The sequence below is a fragment of the Bos taurus genome, chromosome 15 (assembly GCF_002263795.3).
Source record: "Bos taurus isolate L1 Dominette 01449 registration number 42190680 breed Hereford chromosome 15, ARS-UCD2.0, whole genome shotgun sequence".
NCBI lineage: Eukaryota > Metazoa > Chordata > Mammalia > Artiodactyla > Bovidae > Bos > Bos taurus.
This window is the reverse complement of record NC_037342.1, coordinates 64,387,219-64,408,494: the sequence shown is the minus strand read 5'-3', so window position 1 is coordinate 64,408,494 and position 21,276 is coordinate 64,387,219. Positions and strand designations below refer to the sequence as shown.

Below are 21,276 nucleotides of genomic sequence, written 5' to 3'. Positions count from 1 at the left end.
AACGAGGGATTTCTCGGTCGGAAAACGAAGAGAAACAATGGATTTCGGGACCAAAGACAGAGAGAGAACTTGAGGCCAAGCTTCCAGGATAGCGGATGTAAAATTTCTCGTGAGGGGCGAGAGTGACCCAATCAAATTTAGTAATAAACTCTCAAAGAGGTCCGGACTGGGCAGGTTTAGGGTTCGGAATGGGAGGAGGGAGCCCGGGGGAATCTAAGGGAGAGCACAGGGGCACTCGGCAGACCTAGAGTAGCTTGGGTAAGCCGGATCCCGGGGCACGCGCGCTCAGCCGGCAAGGCAGAAGGCGGAGCCTTCCGGGGAACCGCCTATCGGGCCGCTCTGTGGGCGGGCTATCCTGCTCTCCTGTCGATTACATAACAAACCTGTGCCGGTGGCTGGGGAGCGGCGCGGGCTGTGGCGGAGGGGGCGTGGCCGGGGCGTGGCCAGGCCTGCACTGGGCCAGGCAAGATGGCGGCCATGGATACCGAGTCGGCGCCCCTAACCCTAGAATCGCTGCCCACCGACCCCCTGCTCCTCATCTTATCCTTCTTGGACTACCGGGACCTAATCAAGTAATGGGACGAGGCACATGGCAGGGGTGGGGTTCGCGGGTAAGGGAGGTGGTGTAAGGCAGGAAGGACGGAGGCCCGGCTCGCCGACCGAACCTGGACTCGGGTGTCACCTAGAAGGTGACGCCAGGGCCACCCTGATCCTGCAGGGTCCCTCAGGGGGCCGGGGTGAGACCGCGGCGGAAGGGGCCCCGCCTTGAGGTCTTCCTCGCGTCCGGGGCCCAGGCCTGAGGAGCGACAAGAGCCCTCTCTCCCGGGCCTCAGCGAGGCCCAGTTGGAAGCGGGGAGATACTACTCCCCGCTGCCGGCCCGCGGACGCCCGCGGCCCGCACCTCCGGACCCCCGGCGTCTCTGCCCGATCCCGGCAGCCTTGGCCGCTTTGAAAAAGTCTCCGTCCCGGCGGCAGAGCCCTCTTCTCTCTGCCTGGGCCGGAGGCCTTCGGAGTCGGGCGCCAAAGTGGGCCAGTGGGACGCGGGAGAGGAGCCGGGCGACCCCCTCACCCCTGGGTGCGACTTCTGCGGCAACGTTATATCTGGCAGGCTCACTTTCAATCTTCTCTGCTGTATAATTGTTTCGTTTTCAGCCTTCTTCCTCACGGTTGCATGTTGGATTTTGTTTTGGTACTGACTTCCGGTGTTGCGATACAGGTGACCATCTTCCCTCCTGTATGCTTTGGGTTTCCCAAGTTGCCCGCGTCTGTTCCAAAAATAAACACCGGTTGCTGGTAGGGGTGGTTAAATGCCAGGTTCCTTCAGCGCTTGGGACTGCCTGGAATGGTGGAAGAAATGGCGCTGTTTACACCCTTGACAGCTGGTGGCATGCCTCTTTCTTGGGCCACCATATGTATTTGCAGAGGAGGCAAAGTCGCCCTCTTAAGGATAGGTAGGAGAGATTCGTTTTGTTTTGTTTGATTAACCATTGGATTCTAGCAGTTTGGTGACTGTACCCTGTGTTGTCAGGGATCCTTGTAGACATGCAGCTTTCTTGAAGTTGGTGGCAGCTGTTGGTTTGTCTAGCTAAGTGGTGACAGAGAGATAACTCCAGTTTCTGGCTGCTATCTACATTAATACCTGTAACATTTTAATTTTTCTAGAAAACAAATTTTTCTCTACTCACGCTTGTAATAAAGTTTGTCTTTTCTTTGGAAAAGTCTGTTCCAGCTGCAAACTCTCATCTGAAATATTGTGTTGCTAGGGCCTTTTAGGGGCTTCCCTTGTAGCTCAGTTGGTAAAGAATCTGCCTGCAGTGCAGGAGACCCGGGTTCGATAAAGAGTCTGCCTGCAGTGCAGGAGACCCGGGTTCGATCCCCGGGTTGGGAAGATCCCCTGGAAAAGGAAATGGTGACCCACTCCAGTATCCTTGCCTGGAAAAATCTCATGGACAGAGGAGCCTGGTGGGCTGCAGTCCATGGGGTCGCAGAGTCGGGCACGACTGAGCGACTAACACTTATAGCCTTTTAGAAATCTAACACTACACACACTCTTGATCTAATGGGCTACCTTGCTCTCAGAATGATCTTTCTAAGACAGATCCTAAAAATCCTGTAATGCTGCTCGTTATTTACAGATTATAACCTAAACTTCAGGGAGCATTTAAGGCCCTTATTATTTGACATAGTCCACTCTATCCAAATTGACCTCAGCCAGCATACCACACTTCTGCCTTTTTTGTTCTGTGGCTTAAACTCTTGACCTTGCCTGGAATACCATGCTCCCCTCTTCTCATCCTAGCAAGATGAATTCCTTTAAGACCCCCTCTCCTGAGTCCGATCTCTACCTTTCTTCCTCCCTCTGCAGAGTTCATTTACCATACCAGACAGATTGTGCATTTCTTAAATATAAAGACTGTATTGTTTGTCTTTGTAGTCACCGTTTATTCAACAGGTTTTTGGTTTTGTTTTGTTTGTTTTTTTGATCGTTTCTGTGTGCCAGCCTATTAAATGCTGGGGCAACAATAGTGAACAAGACACATAAGGACCCTCTTATAAGCTCTTACAGTCTAATGGGCAAGATGGAGAACAAGTGCATAATTACAAGAGCTGCTGTGTGCTATGAAGGAAATGAATCAGTGACTCTGTTAAGGAGCTGATTCAGACTGGAAGGAGCTGCCATGTATGATAGACAGCATAGAGCAGTCCTGGCAGAAGGACCCGTGTTTTCAGGAGCTGATTGGAGGATAGCAGAGCCTGTTGGAAGAGCTAGAAGACTGGTGTTGCAGGAGGTAGGGAGTGAGTCACAGGCAGAGAGGCTGAGCAGAGACTGGTGAGATCATGAAGGACCTTGTAAAACAAGGTGAGGAGTTCAAATTTATTATAAATGTTTTAGGTCGTAATCAAAGTTTTAAACAAAAGTGACATGATCCCTCTATAAATGTTTGCAGAAGTAAACTGAGTTGAATACTGTATTAGTCAGGGTTCTTGAAGGAAGCAGAACCAATATGTGTGTGTATGTGTGGCTTATTTTAAGGTATTTGCTCATGAATTGTGGAGGCTTTTTCCTATAGTCTGCCATGTGCAAGCTGGAGACCCAAGAAAGCTGGTGATATAGTTTGAAGGGTAGGGAGCTGGAGAAGTGATTCCCATCTGGCTCTAAAACCTGAGAACCAGGAGTGCAAAGGCAGGATAAGATCAGTGTCCCAAATTAGTGGTCAGGCAGAGAGTGAACTCAGCCTTCCTCTGCCTTTTTGTTCTATTCAGGCCCTCAATGGGTCGGATGATGCCCACCCGTATTGGGGAGGGCCGTTTGGCTAACTTAGTCCGCCAGTTCGAAGGCTCATTTTTTCCGGCAACATCTGACAGGAAATAGTGTTTAATTAGCTATCTGGGCATCCCTTAGCCCAAACAAGTTGACACAAATGCCATCGAATTTTATCCACAGAAAAGTTTCCAATGTACTGTGACTTTCCTGTAGTATGTAGCTCAGATTTTTCAAGTGTCCCTCCCATTGCTAACCTTCTGAAGGTTTTGGTACATATTTGCTGAACTGGATTGTGTTAGATTGATTAGTCTATTGGGATCATTGTGTAATGTAAACTTCACAGTTTGAGTCTCACTGCATATCAGAATTATATGTGGCACTTTAAAAATATACATATCATGCCCGAGGTACAGACTTCACCCCATGCCGACTGAGTCAGAAGCTCTAGGACAGTAGTTTTCATCCTTAATGTCCATCAATAATCACCTCTGGTGCACATTCCAGAGATTCTTTTATGGTGTTTAAGTCTTGGGATATTGATAGAAAAGGACCTAAAAAAGAGATAGGGGACTCTTGAATTCACAAAATTGGAGGGATTCCTAGTTTTGCAAATGTTAGTTTGGGCGTCTCCTGAGAGTGGCTCTAAAGGATGAGAATGATGTTTGTGTAAAATCTGAAAAGTGAACAAAGCCTACTCTGTTTAGCATTAGTTGTTTTTTAACATGCCCCACTCACAGCCTTGACAAATCCTATGTAATTTAAGATTCCCTTAATTGATTAGTTATTGCCCAAGTAAAATCTTTTAATATCTACCTACTTTTTCTAACTTGTGACTTCTCTTCTGAAAGGATAGAAATCCATTTTTTAAAATCTCAAGTTCATTCTTTTTTGAATTAATTACATAGGGAAGGATTTACAGGAATCAAGCACTATTGTGTTAGAAATCTCTATATAATAAGAAAATAATTTCTAATATTTCATATTTTTGAGCAGTTGACCCTAAGTTGAATAGCCATGGATACTGAATCAGAACTGTTGTGAATCTAACATCTTTTATAAGTGGGTTTTCCAATAGTTCCTATAATTGAAAAGTGTTTTTGGCTACATATTCCTGTTAAGAAAAAAAATTAGAACAAACAGAAGGCCTATGTATTTAATATCAAATGTCTCACAGATCTTAAAAAGAAAAAACACTTTCTTTACATCTGCATAACATTTCTGTTTATAGAAATGATTACTGCCCAATAATGAGTATAGGAAAACTCTTTGATTTGAAATAAATCCAATGGTTTATATGTTTCATAGACTTTTGTATGAAAATTAAAATTGTAAACATTTTGCAGTGTGTTTGTGAACTCAAATAGTTGAGATTTCACTACTCACAAGGTAATTATACTAGCTAACACATTAAACTGGTTTTAGAAAAGACTGTTTTGTGGTTATAAGGGTAGATAGTGGGAGAAAAGCAAAAGGAACAAAACAGAACTTAACATTGAATATTTTCATCATCATTTCTAACTTGCTTTCTTGTTTTCTTTTATACTAACCATGAATCTGGTTACTGCCAGCTGTTGCTATGTCAGTCGAAGACTCAGCCAGCTATCAAGTCATGATCCGCTGTGGAGAAGACATTGCAAAAAATACTGGCTGATATCCGAGTGAGTATTTGGGAAACATGTATTCTTGAAATTGGGCTCTTGGCTTTCATTAGTGCTAGTCTGTCTTGATTCTCCTCTCTAAGCCTTGTCTCTTTAACACCTTTGATGGCTCTTCTTGTGCCTGCCAGTAAACGCAGGTGTTCTCCAAGCTTCTGTTCTTGGCTAACTGCTCTTCTCCCTCTGTGAAGTCTCCTGCATGCACTGCTGCAATTTGTAGAGATGCCTTGTATACTTCTAACTCCCAAACCTGAGTGTCCACGCCAGACATTGCCACTGAACCCCAGATTTGTTTGCATAACTGTCTGCTAGACTTTCCACTGGATGACCCACAGGGTTCACCAAATTCAGTAAATTTTAATTAATTTGATAGAATAAAAGTGTACATGACAGAAGGTGGGAGTTGGAAAAGGTGAAAGAAAGGGTAGGATTGCTAATATCTTTTTCTTAGGTTGAGGGGAGTCAGGTGGTAACTGAAGTTGATGAAGCAAGAAACAGAGGTTTAAAAATATTTAAAGCTAAGCTATTGAGTAGAACTAAAAATAACAGAGCCTCTAAACATTGGAAGGAGAAAGAATGAGGAAGAAGGAATTTTAAGTATTGCTTCATCCTGACCTTTTATTGTTTGGGGTATCAGTAGATAGATATAAAATTGATAAATCAAAAACTAGAGGAATAGGGACTTCCCTGGTGGTCCAGTGGTTAAGAATCTGCCAGCCATTGTAGGGGACATGGGTTAAATCCCTGGTCCAAGAAGATCCCACATGCTGTGGAGCTAAGCCCATGTGTCACAACTACTGAGCCCGTGTGTCGCAACTACTGAGCCTGTGTGCTCAACTCCTGAGGCCACTCGCTGCAATTGCTGAAGCCCATGTGCTCGAGAGCCTGTGCTCTGCAACAGGAGAAGGCACTGCAGTGAGAAGCCATCACACCACAGCTAGAGAGTAGCCCCCGCTCACCTCAACTATAGAAAGCCCAGACGCAGCAGCAAAGACTCAGTGCAGCCAAAAATTTAAAAAATTAAAAAAACAGCTAGAGGAATAAGCATTTAGAATTATAGCGATACTTTCCGGAAGTAACTAGTTTCCTTTGAAGAGTTGGATTTAGAACAGGAGACTGCCTAGCTTTTCATTATAAGTTCTTCGGTACTTTTTGGTTTTAATAATATGTGTATTACTTAGATGAATAAAAGGTTACTTCTTTCCTACCACTCCTCTCACCCCAAAAAACACACACACACATGTACATACAACACCCTGAATTGTTCTCCCCATCCCTAAACCTGGTCCTCCTGTATTCCTGCCGTCATAGCGGTACCATCCATCCTGGCATCCAAGCATCCTGCGTCTCTTCTGTCCTTCTCTCCCTACCTCATTCAGTGACCAAGCCTTTCTGACTTTAGCCCCTGTATGTTTCTTGGATCTTTCTTCTCATTTCATTTAGCCACCACCGCTTTAGTTCAGTTCATCGTCCTTTACCGGACTGCTGCAGAACCTTTCCAACCGGTGCCTGTGCCTCTGGTATATACCTCTAGTACACCCCTCCCAAACCACAAGCACAGGTCCACTCTTTTCATTCCCCTGTTACAACTCTTCAGTGGCTCTCTAGAGGATAAGGTCCAAGCTACTAGTGTGTTATTCTGGCTGCCTTATCCTGTACCACTTCTGACTCTTAAATTTATATTTCATTCTTTCTCCCTGATTAGATTACATTCTTTGAAGGCAAAAAATATGCCTTATTTTCAATGTCCTCAGTGGCTAAATAGACAGTAAATGTTTGTGGAATTGTACCAAACAGAAATGTTGAATTTTGGTTCCTTTGCTGTGCTATATTGATTCTCTGGTTAATCCAATGTAGATAAATTAGATTAATATAGCCTGTCATTAGTTTCTAAATGTTCTCTAAAATGGAAAAGCTAAATATATATTTTAAAATTTTACAATTGGTATGTTTTTAGGAGTAAGTTGAAATTCATATCCCATATATTATTCATATTATATCTTATTAAGGATTAGAAAACTTAAAAAAATAATAAATAGAAAGTAAAAAAAATAAGTGACTCATAATCTCACTATTCCAGGAATAACTTGTTAAATTTTTTGATGTATGTGTCACTGTTTATTATCTAGTCTTCATTTGTAGCTAAAATAAATGAAAAGGAAGACAAAAGTAGCCACAAATTCCCAATAAAGTATGTTGGTAATTGTGTAAAATATATGCTAATTTCATTGTAAAATATTTTTAATTTTATTTTTAAATCTATTTAGGGAAGAGAAAACACAGAAGAACCAGTGTTGGAAATCCCTCTTCATTGATACTTACTCTGATGTAGGACGATATATTGACCATTATGCTGCTATTAAAAAGGCCTGGGATGATCTCAAGAAATACTTGGAACCCAGATGTCCTCGGATGGTTTTATCTCTGAAAGGTATTGGGAATACAAGGTCTCCCTTCTTCATTTTAGTGACTCTAGTTTAAATAGGTTAAATAACTTTAGGTTTCTATCTCCTGTGCTGATCTGTGCTAATCCAACAGTATCTGTAATGCATCATTCACATTTGGTCAAGGAAACGGGAAGCCTAATTTGCGCAGAGGACACCGGCTCTAGTGCTTGCCCTATTTTTGCCCACCTCGGCACCCACATGATTCTTTATTAGAAGGGAAGCTGAACTCATTTGATCTTTACATTTGTTTTACGTAAAGAAACTAGTAATGCTAAAATTGCTTGAGGATACCTATTGTAATTTCTTTTAAAAGACTTTTTTTTAATTGAAGCATTGCCTGCTGTATCAACCCTCTTCCCTGTTTTCAGTACAAGTAAGTGTTTATTTGACAGCCTGGTATTAGGAAAGACCAAATATTGACAGACCGGGTTTTTAAGCATCTGAAGAGCAGCATAATAGAATAGGGAAAAATTTCATCCCCACTTTGACACTCACAGAATAATGAAACTCAGATTTGAAGTGAGGTTTATTTGACCCCAGAATCTGTGCTCTGTCTACCATAGTATTATTGTCCAATTTTGGCAAGAAATATTAACAAGCTATTTCCCATTACTTTGATTTTTAAATTTATGCCCAAGAAATACATAAATGGATTGGAGATGCTACTTAATCTGCTTTAGCCTCCAATTTTTTTCAGGTTTCTCCACTAAAAGGAATTTTATATGTGTTTTGGTTTTGCTAAGCTGAAATTGGAATTAGTTCTTCTCAAACGTATTCCTTTTGAACTGAGGTCTCTTTTGAAAGGGCATTCCTTTTACATTTCATATTTCTGCTGTACTTTTCCATGCAAATATGGATTTCATACAGTCATGATTGCATGACCAATTACTTAAAACTGAATTGCAAGGAAGTAGAAGAAAGAATAATTTGGTAGAGAGAGTAGAGCTTTGAAGGACAGTACCCTTGATTAATATTTTTATTAGTTTTTTTTCCTTGAAAGAAAAGAAAAATATCATGTACTTCGTATGTGAGGTTGAAAAATTTCAAGAGGAAAATAATTCTGAAAATAGGTAATTTGGTGGTGATATGTAAAATATGTAAGGCTTAGTGGACTTCCTGGGTGGTGCTAGTGCTAAAGAACTTGCCTGCTAATGCAGGAAATGTAAGAGACGCAGGTTCGATCCCTGGGTTGGGAAGATCCCCTGGAGCAGGAAATGGCAATCCACTCCAGTGTTCTTGCGTAGAGAATCCCATGGACAGAGGAGCTTGGCAGGCTACAGTCCATAGGGTCTCAAAGAGTCCTACACAACTGAAGTGATGTAGCATGAAGCAAGCATGCAGTAGCTAGTATTTGTTAAACACAAAGCTAGGCGCTAAGCTAAGTACTGTGTATTATTCCATTTAAATTGCCAAAATCCTATGAGGTAGGCAATTACTATTCTCATTTTATAGGTGAGCTACCTGAGGCAAAAAAATCTAAGTAAGTTGTTTGCCATCATAAAGCAAAGGCTGAGCCAGGATTTGAATACAGGACTGATTCCAGAGCTGTGGTCTTAACAGCTGTTGAAGGAAGAGAAAACCTATTCTGTTTAGATTATTTTAGGACTCTTAGAGAGCTAGTCTAATATTAGGATATTTGGAATATGAGAATATATTTATTGTTCTCCTTTGAGGCACGGAGCTACCAGGAAAGGAAGAAACTAAAGGTACATAGCGGCCTCTTCCTTTTTTCTTTTATAGTTTTTTAGGGGGGCACTCAGTTGGTATTCCCAGGCTCCCTGCTCACAGTTGTGTACTTAGTGGTTGGAGGTGAGGTTGTCAGAGAATTCCTTAACAGCCCCTGTTTTACTACTAAGTGCCAGTTCTCTAGGGTCTTTGCTATGAGTTGGAATAGGACAAATGCTCTGAAATCTAGAAAATCGGGGGTTCTATTCATGTAGACCCATGAGTTCTAGGACTGAGTCAGGAACCTTAGCTAATTCATCTCAGGGGCCATAATCCCTGACTCAGTTTCAAGGGTATGGAGATTACAGATAGGAAACTTGGAAAGCAGATAGGCATTGGGCTTGGGAAAATTTTTATTAAGTATCTTGAAATTATAGTATATTGGCATGTTGTTGTCATTCAGTGACTCAGTCGTGTCCAACGCTTTGCGACCCCATGACTGCAGCACACCAGGCTTCCCTGTCTTTCACCATCTCCCAGAGTTTGCTCAAACTCATGTCCATTGAGTCAATGATGCCATCCAACCGTCTCATCCTCTGTCGTCCCCTTCTCCTCTTGCCCTCAATCTTTCCCAGCAACAGGGTCTTTACTAGTGAGTCGGCTCTTCATATCAGGTGGCCAAAGTATTGGAGTTTCAGCTTCAGCATCAGTCCTTCCAATGAATATTCAGGGTTAATTCCTTTTAGGATTGACTGGTTGGATCTCATTGCAGTCCAAGGGACTCTCAAGAGTCTTCTCTAGCACCTCAGTTCGAAGGCATCATTTCTTCCCCACTCGGCCATTTTTATTGTCCAGCTCTCACATCTATACATGGCTACTGGAAAAACCATAGCTTTGACTAGATGAACCTTTGTAGGCAAAGTTATGTCTCTACTTTTTAATATGCTGTCTAGGTTTGTCATAGCTTTTCTTCCAAGGAGAAAGCATCTTTTAATTTCATGGCTGCAGTCACCATCCAAAGTGATTTTGGAGCCCTAGAAAATAAAGTCTGTCACTGGTTGCATTGTTTCCCCATCTGTTTGCCATGAAGTGATAACCAGATGCTGTGGTCTTTGTTTTTTGAATGTTGAGTTTTAAACCAGCTTTCTCACTCTCCTCTTTCACCTTCATCAAGAGGCTCTTTAGTTCCTCTTTGCTTACTGCCATAAGGGTGGTGTCATCTACATATCTGAGGTGATTGCTTTCTCCCGGTAGTCTTGATTCCAGCTTATGCTTCATCCAGCCAGCGTTTCTCATGATGTACTCTGCATATAAGTTAAATAAGCAGGGTGACAGTATACAGCCTTGTCGTACTCCTTTCCCAATTTGGAACCAGTGTGTTCTTGCATGTCCAGTTCTAACTGTTGCTTCTTGACTTGCACACAGGTTTCGCAGGAGGCAGGTCAGGTGGTCTGGTATTCCCATCTCTTGAAGAATTTTCCACAGTTTGTTGTGATCCACACAAAGGTTTTAGCATAGTCAATGAAGCAGAAGTAGATGTTTTTCTGGATTTCTCTTTACTTTTTTAATGATCAAAAGATGTTGGCAATTTGATCTCTGGTTCCTCTGCCTTTTCTAAATCAACTTGCATATCTGGAAGTTCCAGGTTGCAATCTGTCTAATGGTATATATCATATGTCTTTGAAGTTCATATTAACCTTAAGTGTTGGCTTAACATTTTTAGAGTCAAGGGACTTTTTAGAGATTATTTTGACCAAGGATTAGCAAACTTTTTCTTTAAATGACCAGCTAGTACATATTTTAGGCTTTGATAGGCAGTTGACCTTTGTGACAGCTATTCAGCTCTGCTATTGTGGGAAAGCAGCCATAGACAATTCAACAACAAATGGGTGTGGCAGTGTTCCAAGAAAACTTTATTTAGGGAAGTAGGTGGTATTTGGCCTGCAGGCTGTAGTTTGTGGATCCCTGATTTCTAACAGCCCTTTTCTTTTTATAGGTGAAGGAACAGTCTCAGAGAGTTTAGGTGACGTATGCAGGGTCCTATAGCTGGTGAGGAACAGAGATGAACTCTAGAACTCTAGGCCTCTTGGCACCTAGTAATCTTTTCACCTCCTCCTCATACAAAAGTTACTTAATCCTCTCTGTAATTCTCTGTAGGTGGTTATCATCATCTATTTTGCAGAGGAGGAAACCGGATTAAAGAGGTGAAATAACTTGCCAGAGATCACAGTCAGTCTAGTCATACCATCGTATCTACAACGGATTGGTTCCAGGGCTCACTCAGGATATCAAAATCCAAAGATGCGCAAGTCCCATTGTTGACCCTTTGTATCCTGTGTTCCACAACCGTGGATACAGAGGGCCAGCTGTAATTGGTAGAGCTGAGATTTGACCCTGGTCTGTCTGGCTTCCAAATTCTGTTAGAGTAGAATGCCCCTCTAAAACATGTTTCTTTATATTTGTCTTTCACCATGTTTCCTTGTTGTCATTTAACTTTTTTTTTTTCTGTCTTGCTATCTGTTTTCAAGAAATGCTTGGTTTCTTAATGTTACATGTTAAATGTTCAACATGTAGCACTAACCATGTAAATAGTAATTTTTTCTCATTCAACTTCTGGTTCAGATAGCTATTCAGCTTACTTTCATACTGAACTTTTTAAAAAATAAACTTTTTTTTGTAGTAATTTACATTACAAGACAGTTGCAAAGATGGCACAGAGGGTTCCTCTGTACCCCTCGGCCAGCTTCAGTTTCCCCTAACATACCACCCCGTGGGTCATCTGTCAAACTAAAGTCTTCACTGGCACATTACTGCTCACTGAACTCTGGACTTTATTTGCAATTCCCCAGATTTTCCATCAGTGAGATCCTTTTTCAGTTCCTGCACGCAGTCAAGAATACCACATGGCATTTAGTTGCCATGTGTCTCCTCACTGTCCTCTGGCCTGTGGAAATTTTCCAGCCTTTCCTTATCTTTCACAGCCTTGACAGTTGAAGCAGTACTGGTCAGGTGTTTTGCAGGATGTCCCTCAGACCGACTTTGTCTAAAGTATTACTCCTGATTAGACTGGACTAAGAGGTTTTCAGGTTACTACCGAGGTGAAATGTTTCTCTTATCATATAGCTGGAGGTATGTGATATCCACAGGCTATCACTAGCGATGTTAACTAGCCTAGAGAAATGTGCACAGATCAAAAATAAAAAATAAACGAAGGAATGTTCACAGATCATAAGTGTACAACTCAGTAAACTGTTGCAATGTGAACTTTCCCTTCAGGTCATAAAGTAGAATAATTATGTGTACCTCGAACCCTCTCTCTTTCTCAGGGGTAACCACTATCCTGATTGCTAATGCCACGGAGTAGTTTTCTCTCTTTTTGAACTTTATATAATTTGCATGATTAACTGTGTGTTTTGTGTAAAGTATTTGTTTCGTTTGTGAGGTTCAGTTGTGTGTAAGAGTATTTTGTTCATTTTTGTTACGGTATAAACATTCCATTATATGATTAGACCACAGTTTATATATTTATTCTACTGTTGATGGATAGTTTATTTCTAGTCTTTGATTATTATAAATAATATTGTAAATCATTTTTAAAGCAATTTTTATTAGGGCATAGTTGATTTAAAATGTTGTGTTAGTTTCTGCTGTATGGCAAAGTGAGTCAGTTATACATATCCACATATCCACTCTTTTTTAGATTCTTTTCCCATGTACATCATTACAAGTGTTGAGTGGCGTTCCCTGTTCCATACAGTAGGTCCTTATTAGTTATTTATTTTATGTATAGTAGTGTGTATATGTCAATCCCAGTCTCCCAATTTATCCCTCCCCCGCAACCCTGTTTGTTTTCTATGTCTATGACTCTATTTCTATTTATAAATCATTTTTGATGTATATATGAGCATATTTCTATCAGGAAAATATCTAGGATTGCATTTGTTGGGTGGTATAGTATGCTTACATTAAACTTCAAAAAATACTGTTAATTTTCCAAAATGGTTTTACCCCTTTACATTCCTACTAGCACTTTAATGTTGTCATTGCTTTTATTTTAGCCTTTCTAATGGGTGTGTATGGTGATTTTAATTTGCATATCCTTGAGGAGGTAGAATGACAGTTTTATTTCTAGCTTTCCAATCCCTATACGTCATTTCTTTATTTTTCTTGCTTTATTGAACTGGCTGGGGCCTTCAGTACAGTATTGGGTAGAAATGATAATAGTGAGTATCCTTATCTTTCCGACTGCAGTGGGAGAGCTTTCAACAAGATGATGTTTGCTGTAGGTTTTTAGTAGATACTCTTTAGCATATTGAAGGAAGTCCCTTAAGATCCTAGTTTGGGGAAAGGGTTTTTTGTTTTTGTGTTTTAAATGAATAATTGAATTTTATCAAATCCCTTTCTACTTCATTCTGTTAATGCTCTGAATTATATTGATTGATTTTCTGAATGTTAAACCAGTTTTGCATTCTTGGAGTAAACTTACTTTGGTTAGAATGTATTATCTTTTCTTTTTAATATGTTGTTGGATTTGATTTGCTAGTATTTGGGGTTTTACATCTGTGCTCACGAGAGTTTGGCCTGTAATTTTCCTTTCTTGCGATGTTCTTGTCAGGTTTTGGTATCAAGATGACGCTGGCCTTGTAAAACGCGTCGGGAGGTGTTGCCTCTTTTTCTGTTCCCTGGAAGAGTTTATGTAAGCTTGGTCTTATTTCTTGTTTAAATGATTAGTAGAATATTACCAGTGAAGCTATTCAATCTTGGAGTTTTCATTGTGGGAAGGTTTTAAATTAAGTTTCAATTTCTTTATCAGATTTAGGACTACTCAGATTTTCTACTTAGTCTCATGTCAGTTTTGGTAAGTTGTGTTTTTCTAGGAAATTGTGCACTTCATGTACATTTTCCAATTTATTGCTATAAAATTTTTCATAATATCCTCTTATCTTTGTAATGCTCGTTGTATCGGTAGTGATTTTACCTTTCCATTTCTGATATTATTTGATATTATTATTTCTCTCTGTTATTCTTGATCAGTTTTGCTACGTAGGGACTAATCAATTTTATTAATGTTTTCAAAGAACTGACTTTTGTCTTTGTCAATCCTCTGTATATTAATATCTTATTTCTTATTTCATTAATTTTGCTGACTGCATCTCTTTGAGTTTACTTTATTGTCACTTTTTCCTGACTTGAGATGATTACTTAGATTATAGATTTTTCAGCCTTTCTTATTTTCTTCACATCCCTTTAGGTGTATAAATTTCCCGTTAAACATAGCTTTAAGTTCATTCCACAAGTTTGAATATGTTGTGTTTTCATTAATATGCAGTTCAAAATATTTTGTGATTTCTTCTTTGACCCATGGATTGCATAGAAATGTATTCCTTCATTTCCAAACATTGGGGGCTTTTTTAGTAATCGTTTTAATGTAGTTTATATTTTAATTCCACTATGATCAGAGAATATACTCTATACGAGTTCAGTCATTTGAAATTTATTGTGATTTGTTGTGTGTCCAGCATATAGTTTATCTTGGGAAATATTCCATGTATACTTGAAAATAATATGTATCTCTCCTATATATTTTTTGCCATTGTTGCCATTTAGTACTATATATATAATTAGGCAAAAACTGTTAATCTTATTCAAATCATCTATACTCTTATGAAGTTTTTGGTTTCCTTATTCTGTTAGTTACTGAGAGAGAGATGTTAAAATTCCTTACTGTGGTAGGCAGAGTTCTGAGAAAGTTTCCAAGATTCCCATCCTTGTGGTACAATGATAGCCTCCTCTTAAATATGAGTGGTACTATGGATATAATTTGGAGAAGGCAGTGGCACCCCACTCCAGTACTCTTGCCTTTTAGTCCTGTGATTAGGTCATATCATATGACAAAAGGTGAAGGGGTTTTACAAATGTAATGAAAGTCAAAAATTAGTTGTTTTTGAATTAATTATTAATCAAAAGGGAAATTATCCTGAGCAGGTCTGACCCAGAAGGAACTTAAAAGGAACTGGGCCCTTCCAGAAGTCAGAGAGATTCAAAGCATGAGTATCTCTCCTGTTGGCCATGAGCAAGCAAATTGGCTTGTTGTGGAGAGGGCCAGCTGATAGGGAATGGCAGATGGCTTCTCAGAGCAGAGAGCTTCAATCCTACAACTGCAAAGAACCGCGTTCTGCCAGCAACCAGTGAGTCTGGAATAGAACCCCAAGTAAAGGCTGCATAAAATGAGCTAGCAGCCCCAGTTAACACCACGAGATTTCAGCCTCGTGGGACCTGAGTGGAAGATCCAATTGAGTCAGGCCCAGAATTCTGACCTGCAGAAACTGTAAAATAGTAAATGAGTGTTGTTTGACACTTCTAATATTGTGGCAGTAGAAAACTAATATTCCCATTATAATTATAGTCTTTTTTTCCATTTTAATTCTGTCATTTAAAAAATATATTTTGAAGCTGTGTTACTAGATGTACAAAACTATTATTTGTACAAAATAATGTACAAATTATAATGTACAAAACATTATAACTAAAGTTATAATGCCTGTGTAGTGACTTTGACCTTTTTTCCTTTACGGAAAGTCTTCCATTACCTCAAATAATGCTATTTGCCTTCAAGTCTATTTTGTATGATTTTAGTAGAGCTGTTTTAGTTTTCTGTGTTGACATCTTTAGGATATGCCTCTTGTATATAATTGTGTTCTGTTTTTCATCTGGTCTGTCAGTCTGTTTTTTAACTAGATTATTTAGTCTGTTTATATTTAATATAATTACTAATACATTTGAATGTAAATATACTATGTTGCTGGGAAGCCCAGGTGTTTCCGTGGTAAAGAATCCACCTGCTGATGCAGGAGACGCGGTTTGATCCCTCGGTCGGGAAGGTCCCCTGGAGGAGGAAATGGCAACCCACTCCAGTATTCTTGCCTGGAGAATCCCATGGACAGAGGAGCCTGGTGGGCTACAGTCCTTGGGGTTGCAAAGAGTCAGACAGGACTGAGCGACTGAGCAGGCATGTGTGCATACCTTGTTTCTGCTTTTTATTGGTGCTACCTAAGCAGGTGTTCCTTCTTTTGCATTCTTCTTAATTATCTTTTATTCCATACCCTTTCCTTTCTTATTTAACGTCTTCTTTTAGTGATTAGTCTAGAAATTAAAATATGTATATCTGACATAATTAAAGTCTATTGTAAAATTAGTATTTTTACCACTTCCTGAACAATGAAAGATCCTTAAAATACTTTAATTTCAATTCCCTCCCTCTTATCTTTTGTAGTATAGTTTTATGGTTTTAGTTTTCAACATATTTTATGTCTTTGAAAACATTATTACTCTTTTATATGTTCAATATGATTTTAGATTTAACTCCATATTTACCTCTTCTATTGCATTTTATTTCTTCCTGTATCTTCATGCTTCCATCTGGGGTAATTTTTCTTCTCCCTGAAGAATTCCTATTAGTATTTTTTTTTTTTTAAATGAGGGACTGCAACTGCTGAATTATTTTCAGATTTTTTATTTTTTTGGTTGAAAAATGTATTTATTTCATCTTTACTTTTGAAGTATAAATTCACTGAATATAGAATTCTAGTCAGCAGTTGCTTTTTTTTTTCCCCAGCACTGAAGATGCTATTCCAGCTTCTGTTATTCTGTTGGTAATTTAACTGTCATTCCTCTGAAAGTGACTGTGGCTTTTCCCCTTCTCTGGTTGCTTTTAAGATTTCTCTTTGTCTTTGATTTTCAGCAGTTTTCCAGTAATGTGTCTAGGTAACGATTTTCTTTGTAATTATAGTGGTTCTTGAATTGTTTTCATCAATTTTGGAAAACTCTCAACCCTGTGATAATGCTGAAAGCTTTGCTCCGTTTCTCAGCTATGCGTTTGCTTTCAGAATTGGTAGTTGCCTCAAAGACAAGGTAGCTCCAATGGCTAAACTCTTAGTTTCCCTGTTCTGGACCAACCTCCCCCTGCCCAGACCCTGCTGGTTCTCACCGCCTTTGAGGTTCTCCAAAAACCCTGAAACCAATTTTCTGTTCTGTTTTTCTACTTTTAAGCAGAAGGTTTGGCCAAGCAGCCTGGTGTGCCATTGCCAGGAGTGACTCTCTTCTCTTGGTATTTGTAATGATACTTTACAAACATGAAAATCAAATGCTTGGTAATGTCCTCCTAGAATGAAACCTACACCTAAGTCCTGTATTCCCCCTTGAGAAGCTTGGTTAAGACTCTTGAACAACATCTGTTTAGAGGACTTCTGGAGAGTTTTTTTAAATAGAGAAGTTTATTAGATTAAGAAAAATGAGCTAAGCTCTTAAGTTTGCAGTGTAATGTGAAAAATTATTGTGGATTTCACTGGTGCCTGCCATTCCTTATTTTACTTAATGCCAGCGCTTTCCCCCTGAAGAGGAAACTGGGGAATTTGCTTGCTCAAGTGCTTCAAATGTTACAGCCAATCTAAAGTAATGTAATGGTTCTCTGAATATTCAGTTCATTTCCCTATATTTCAGCAAGTACCTTTTAGGCAGAATTCAGTTGGTCTAAAATTGTTTCATTGGCTAGCGGATACATTGGAATTCCTTCTTAGATTAAGGCTATCATTGTTTCTTAATTTGCTTTTTTGTGTCTCTGCAGAGGGTGCTCGAGAGGAAGACCTAGATGCTGTGGAGGCTCAGATCGGCTGCAAGCTTCCTGATGATTATCGGTGTTCCTATCGTATCCACAATGGGCAGAAGTTAGTTGTTCCTGGGTAAGATGTTCACTGTTTGGGTTATTTTTTATGATACAAAGTATTTTCTAGAATGTAAACAAATTGTATTTGTAGTTATTCTTAACAGATTAAAGGAATATGAGAATTTCCTCTCGTTTGTTGTAGCAATCCATAAGACAAAATATAAAGCTTGAATTTGATTTTGCCAAAATAGATTATGTCTCAAAAGCATCATTTCTATCAATACATCTTTATAGTTTAAATGAAGTCTGGTTGGAGGTGGGGCTATGGGACATGAGATAGGGGGTGTGTGTGTGTGTATATATATAATTTAACTAGAACTGTTCTGAATCCTTGAAATGTTTTCCTTGTTACAGGCCAGGTAAATTGTTTGGGAGAACTTGTTGTAAATTCTGTGTATCATACATCTAAAAAGTAATTTGCTCAGAGCTACGTGTACTTAACCAAAGAAAATATAGTTTTGTCCTATTCAAGCGTAGCCTATCATTGAATAGCCTAATTTAAACTTACTTCCAAAAGATACGAAGTAGTCACTGTGGGTCCTTTTGGTAAAAGCGGAACATACAGTAGCTGTCAAATTCACTCCTAGTTTTAAAAGGTCTGTTTTTTGAATGATTCTACTCCTTTTGTTCCCTTATGAAATTAAGCTAATTCAGAGACTGCATTTGTGACATGCTAATAGGAATTTAGGGAGAATTTTGCATTGTTCTTGTTAGAATTTGATATCTCTATGTGTGTGAAACATCATGAGACTCTTTTACCATTTTAGATCAGAGTTGAGTGAGTACAGGCAATCTAGAAGGTGATCAATCATACTGAGGTTACTGAGGTTCAGATGTCAAATACTGGGCAGTTAGAACTAGATAAGCCTAAATCACTGGTTTTTGGTTTTATTTTTCTACTGTTGTTTTCCTGTCATGCTGCAACTTGACAAAAAGGAAAAATTGTCATATTTCAAGAACAAACAGGAGAGAACTTTACTAAAGGAGTTGCTCAGACTTGACATGACAAACAGGTCATGAGTTCAACGCAGGGATTTTTATCTGTCCACAGCTCAGTGAGACTTAGGATGAGACTCTTGCAAAGACTGAAACCTGTGTTGTTCTCGTTTGTCTACCATGAGATGAGTTTAGACACCAGACATCCCAAGTTTTTGAAAATTTGAACAGGGTTTAAGCTGATCTCCATTTATTCTGCCGGGTAGGATAGAGTAAGCTAAAGGTTGTATCAAGATAAAAGTATCAGAGAGAATATACTCCTTTAAACATAAAATTAGTCATATATATATATAGCAAAATGCTGGCAAATTATGGCAAGATAGGTTTTTGAAAGCAATAAAACTATTTTTCTTTTTAAAAGGTTTACATTTAGACATTTAGGCTTTTAATTTAAATCATAATCTTTCCACTCAAGAGTTTGAATTTAAGATATATAGAAATTGTAGTGTTTCATGTACTTCTGCTTTTGAATTGACATGGTAATCAGTTTTCATAAAGTTGTCAGTGTGAAATTAGTACTTATCAAAAGGTTGCAGTTGACTAAATTTTTGAGTTTGTGTTCTCAGGTTGTTGGGAAGCATGGCGCTGTCTAATCACTACCGTTCTGAGGATTTGTTAGATGTCGACACGGCTGCTGGAGGCTTCCAGCAGAGACAGGGACTGAAATCCTGTCTCCCTTTAACTTTCTGCATACACACTGGTCTGAGTCAGTACATAGCGGTGGAAGCTGCGGAGGGCCGAAACAAAAATGAAGTCTTCTACCAATGTCCAGTAAGTGGGAAGTGTGTTGAAAGGTGGCTTTCAGATGTGTCATGATAAAATGTGCATTAGGAATTTTCAAGACTGTGGAATGAGTATAGAGCATTATGCAATTTGGTTATAGATCTATCTAACTAGAGGGCTAATATTCTGATTTAATGGCATAAAATACTAAAAGAAAATTTCACCAGTGGACAAACAGTGCAAACGATTGTACGTACAGAGGGGAAGCTGTGATTTGTGTTGAGGCATTTTAAGTTTGAGAAAAACTAATGAGCTGCTTGCTGAGGTGATTAATTGTAATATCAATTTCTAACTTTAAAAATCTAACATTTGCACATCATTTGATTCAAGTTCTGAGTGCAGTGGAAACTTTCTAAACTCTTTCTTCAGCATGTATTTGGGTTAGTGAAAAATATAGATCCTTTTCAGGAAGTTTTTGTTAAGATTTTTGTGTACGCACAGAATATCATGTTATTTGGTCGCATTCTTATTTCTTCAGTTCTCAGTCATTCCTCAGTTACAGACCTGCTGCTTTTGTTTTTGTCTGGATGTGAACTTTTAACTTAAAAGAGGAATTTAAAATAGAAAATATTTTTCTTAGTTATCTGAGACATGTGACTCTATATAACATTTAAATTATTTAAAGAACTTTCATTGCTTTTAATTTTTTTCTAAGCATTTGCATATCTTTATGTCATTTTTGACTTGATAGTTCTGTAAGGTTGTAGGATAATGACTTGGCCTCTTATTTCCTGAGAGAAGCGATTAATCTAGAATTGTTCAGGTCCATTGACTGAATCCAAAGCCCTGTCTTCTAGGTCCATAGGTCATAGTATCATCTCATAGTTTTAACATCCTAATTGTTCTCTTAAAGGATCATTTTTTTTTAGTTCATTTGAACACTGAGAGCAGTGTATAAGCATTTTAACTGTTTTTGAGAAGTGCTTGGCGTTCTTCTAAGGGCTTGATAGGAAGAGCCTAAATACAGAAACCATAAAACCAGAAACTGAAAAGTATGAGGACTGTCTAAGTATTGTTCAGAGCACTTAAGTTATTGTTGTCTGTTTTGCCTTGTCCCCAGGGAAGGATACAGTGAATAATAATAAATTAAATAAAATGTACCGTATTCAATTATAATATTCTTTTTCTCACCTAGGACCAAATGGCTCGGAATCCAGCTGCTATTGACATGTTTATCATAGGTAAAACAAAAGTCTTCTTTTCTCCCTTTTTCCTTCTGGTCAGAAACATTAAGTTAGTAAAAACTTGTCTGCTACTTGATCAGCTAGCAATTTTATATTTGTATTTCTTAGAGCTTGTTGGTTCATAAAGTACTATAACTATGTTTCTTTAGAATAGCCCTTATACTTCATTTGACTTGGGTTTCTACTTGGAAAAAAGCCATGCCCTATACATCCTCGTTCTCTCAGGATTCTTCTGTAGAACAGTGAAATATATGGAATAGCTAGAAATGTGTATATAGTTCCCTTATACACACATGCATTTCCGGTCGATCATATTAATACATAATTAGAGAGATATGAAATAACTATACTTGTTCTCTTCTAGTGCCAGTGCTGTAGTAAAGTACTGATAAGTCACACCAGAGACCTCAAACCAGCAGTCTTCAGAGACCAGTATAAACTGGGCCTTATAAACTGCTTGGCACACCTGATTTTTCTTGGTCTTAAAAGGGTATTTCTCATAGGATTTTTTTTTAAACTTTTTATTAAAACCAATTAACAATGTTATGATAGTTACAGG

At 38.9% G+C, this 21,276-nt stretch overlaps 1 protein-coding gene across 1 annotated transcript in view; it reads left to right on the top strand.

The window, feature by feature from the left end:
- The first annotated feature begins 454 nt into the window (after window positions 1–454).
- FBXO3 (F-box protein 3) overlaps window positions 455–21,276 on the top strand; it is a 33,305-nt gene continuing 12,483 nt past the window's right edge. Inside the window, exons 1-6 of the mRNA NM_001099062.1 lie at window positions 455–572; window positions 4,834–4,923; window positions 7,188–7,351; window positions 17,656–17,770; window positions 19,317–19,521; window positions 20,669–20,714. Coding sequence (NP_001092532.1) covers window positions 469–572; window positions 4,834–4,923; window positions 7,188–7,351; window positions 17,656–17,770; window positions 19,317–19,521; window positions 20,669–20,714 — 724 coding nt within the window. The 5' untranslated portion in view covers window positions 455–468. The remainder of the gene's footprint in view (window positions 573–4,833; window positions 4,924–7,187; window positions 7,352–17,655; window positions 17,771–19,316; window positions 19,522–20,668; window positions 20,715–21,276) is intronic.